Source organism: Osmerus mordax, chromosome 4 (assembly GCF_038355195.1).
Source record: "Osmerus mordax isolate fOsmMor3 chromosome 4, fOsmMor3.pri, whole genome shotgun sequence".
NCBI lineage: Eukaryota > Metazoa > Chordata > Actinopteri > Osmeriformes > Osmeridae > Osmerus > Osmerus mordax.
The window spans coordinates 7,411,257-7,414,435 of record NC_090053.1 but is presented as its reverse complement, the minus strand read 5'-3'; the positions used below and the strand labels follow the sequence as shown (position 1 = coordinate 7,414,435).

General features: G+C 51.2%; 1 protein-coding gene across 1 annotated transcript in view; it reads left to right on the top strand.

Annotated features, from left to right (window-relative positions):
* Positions 1-2,775: 2,775 nt before the first annotated feature.
* ldlrad3 (low density lipoprotein receptor class A domain containing 3) overlaps positions 2,776-3,179 on the top strand; it is a 21,450-nt gene continuing 21,046 nt past the window's right edge. Inside the window, exon 1 of the mRNA XM_067234203.1 lies at positions 2,776-2,884. Within this exon, the coding sequence (XP_067090304.1) occupies positions 2,776-2,884 (109 nt within the window). The remainder of the gene's footprint in view (positions 2,885-3,179) is intronic.

The following is a 3,179-nucleotide window of genomic DNA, read 5'->3' as shown; positions in this document are numbered from 1 at the left end:
ACAGCCCGAAACCGAATGCACCATCCTGAACAGAATGTAACAGCCTGAACAGAGTGTAACAGCCTGTGTGTTTTTGTATTCTATGGACTGGAAGTATTAGCCCTGTCCCATCCTCTAAACAAACTGTTTACATGGCATCCTCTTCCATTTAGAGGACGTGTCTGTGGCCGCGTCGCTCCCTTCGGAGTGCTCTGCTATATGGCCGGCGTGTCCATCCATCTGAGAGAGCGGGCTACTTAGCCGGCGGTCTGTGCTCGTTGTAGGCGTCCCTCAACCTAATAGGGATTTTCATTAGGAGCTGACAGGAAAAGGTCATATGCATTGAAATCTCCCTGGTGTCTCATTAAGGAGAATTTGTTTTTGGAAAGCGTCTCTCAAGGGGAACGGAGCGAGGGGGTAGCGGAACTGGACTTGCAAATGACTCATTTGTAGACGGATGCCCGCGCACACACAGAGGCACACACAGTCTGGCAAACAGGAAAGTTGCCTTCATGTACCTTGAGCACACAGACGCCGTGGTCGTGAACCGTATAGAGCGTCCTGTCCTGGACGCGGGCAGCTTGGGCAAGCACGCACCTTCTGACGGCACCGCTCTTTACCCTGTCCCCATGGCAACCCATTGCAAAAGTTCAGTTAGGCCAGGGGGGAGGAGAGAAAGATGGGTGGAGAGACGGGAAAGGGAAAGAGAGAGTTAGAGAGGGGGAGGGAGGGAGTTGGAGAGAGAGAGAGAGAGAGAGAGAAAGAGAGACAGAGAGAGAGAGAGAGAGAGAGAGAGAGAGAGAGAGAGAAGAGAGAGAGAGAGAGAGAGAGATGAAATGGAGGAAATGGAGACCGACACAGAGGTAGATTCAGAGAGATAGAGAAACAAAGAAAGGGTCAGAGAGATAAGCATAAAGTAAAGAGGAAAGCATGTCCTACCCTCCCTGTGTTACTCTGCTTGTGTACTTCTGGAGCAGCTAGGACCAGGTGTGTGCTGGTGTACTGTACCACGTAGGACCTGGTGTGTGCTGGTGTACTGTACCAGGTAGGACCAGGTGTGTGCTGGTGTACTGTACCAGGTAGGACCAGGTGTGTGCTGGTGTACTGTACCACGTAGGACCTGGTGTGTGCTGGTGTACTGTACCAGGTAGGACCAGGTGTGTGCTGGTGTACTGTACCACGTAGACCAGGTGTGTGCTGGTGTACTGTACCAGGTAGGACCAGGTGTGTGCTGGTGTACTGTACCACGTAGGACCAGGTGTGTGCTGGTGTACTGTACCAGGTAGGACCAGGTGTGTGCTGGTGTACTGTACCAGGTAGGACCAGGTGTGTGCTGGTATACTGTACCAGGTAGGACCAGGTGGGTTTCCAAATGCAATAGTGAATACAGACACATAATACAACTTAAACAGCAATACATGTTAGTTTTTTAAGAACATACTACATCTTTCTCTATGTCTTTTCCTCCCTCCCTCCCTCCCTCCCTCCCTCCTCCCTCCCTCCCTCCCTCCCTCCCTCCCTCCCTCCCTCCCTCCCTCCCTCCCTGCCTCCCTCCCTCCCTCCCTCCCTCCCTCTCTCTTTTATTTGTCTCCTATGTTTACTGTCTGCTTCCTCTCTGTTGCAGGGGTCAGGGGAGGTCATGTAAATACTTGTGCTGATTTGAAGTAGTCCTTCTCTTCACGACAGAGACAGAGATTCTGGACCATTACACGTTACCATTACACGTTACCATTACACGTGTACTGTCTCCTGCTTGGGTTACTGGATTGCAAACCCAACCATTTGTTATTTTCCAAGTGAGCGTTAAATGAAAATATCTGTTTCACAATGTTTGTTGTTTGTGTTCTTCGTTGGAATTGCAATGGAATTGTTGAGGTTTTTTATATGTGTGTGTGTGCGCGCGTGTGTGTGTGTGTGAGAGCGCGCACCGCGTCAGCATGTCAGAGGGGATGTTAGCGGTTATGGAATGCTCCTAACATGAAAGGTCAAAGTTCATCTGGCAACTTTGGTGGCCTTGCCCACAGTCTAGAAAAAAACTGATCTTGATGGAGGAGATAGGACAGAAGGGCTGACTGGGCTTACTGGCCTGTGGAGAGAGGATTAACCCTTCTGCCCTGGGCATGGAGCGTGGGGCCCGAGGGGAAAAGGAGGGCAGCAAAACAGACAGAGGGAAATAGAGCAAGAGGGGAGAGCTGGGAAAGTAGACTTAAGATCAACGACCCTGTAATCCTGGAACCAGGGTCCAGTGGTTTTATCATTTTACTTTAACTCCCGTTCCCTTATTCAGCAGAGACACCAAGATTAGGCCACTGTGGGTGTGTGGGTGTGGGGGGGGCAGAGAGGAGAGGAGAGGAGAGGAGGAGAAGTGAGGGCCAGACAGATACCTGGAGGAGGGTAGAAGAACAGGAGGAGAGCTGAGGGATGTGTAATGGGGCAGTGTCTGGTGTTGCCCAGACGCTTAATGGGTGACTGATCAATGATCTGGCGTAATTAATACCACAGTAAAGGGATGATGTATTGATTAGGGTCTCTGTTTTCTCTCTCTCTCTCTCTCTCTCTCTGTTTCTCTCTCTCACTCTCGCTCTCTGACAGTGGGGTATATCGGCCACAGGGATGAGTAGTGAAACACATTTATATTAGGAGAGACAAGATCTTTTTTTCCTCCACAGTGCAGTTGACGTCTCTCTCCTCCTCTTCCCTCAGCCACAGTCAGAGGGAGCCTCGTCACGAGTGTGATGTTTGCATAATTGATCCAGCTGCAGCGTCTACCCTTAGGTGCCCTTCCCCTCCCCAGCAATGGCTCCAGCATCTATCCTCATGTACCCCCTGCCCAACCATCCAGGCGTGCAGCGTCTAGCATCAAGTCCCCCACCTCCCATCCCCAACCAGGAACCAAGGCTGCTGGGTCAGCAGTAAGCAGTTCCTCCATTAGTGATCCATGGCTGCCCTGAAGGCTGGGGGCCAGGAGGGGGAAGGTTATTGTATTGTACAAGTGGCAGAGCTGGTCTGGGCTCTGAAATGTGGGGATTGATTGGTTTGATCTGGCAGCCGTACTAGCAGACTGCCTGTATCTCCTCCTGCCTCCTTGCTTTCACCCAGACTCCATTACGCATTGATTTTCCTTCCTTCAGAAACACACGGCAAGGTCAGAGAATCCTTTCAACTCTTCCAGCCGTTCCTCCGCTCGCCTTCTCTAGGTT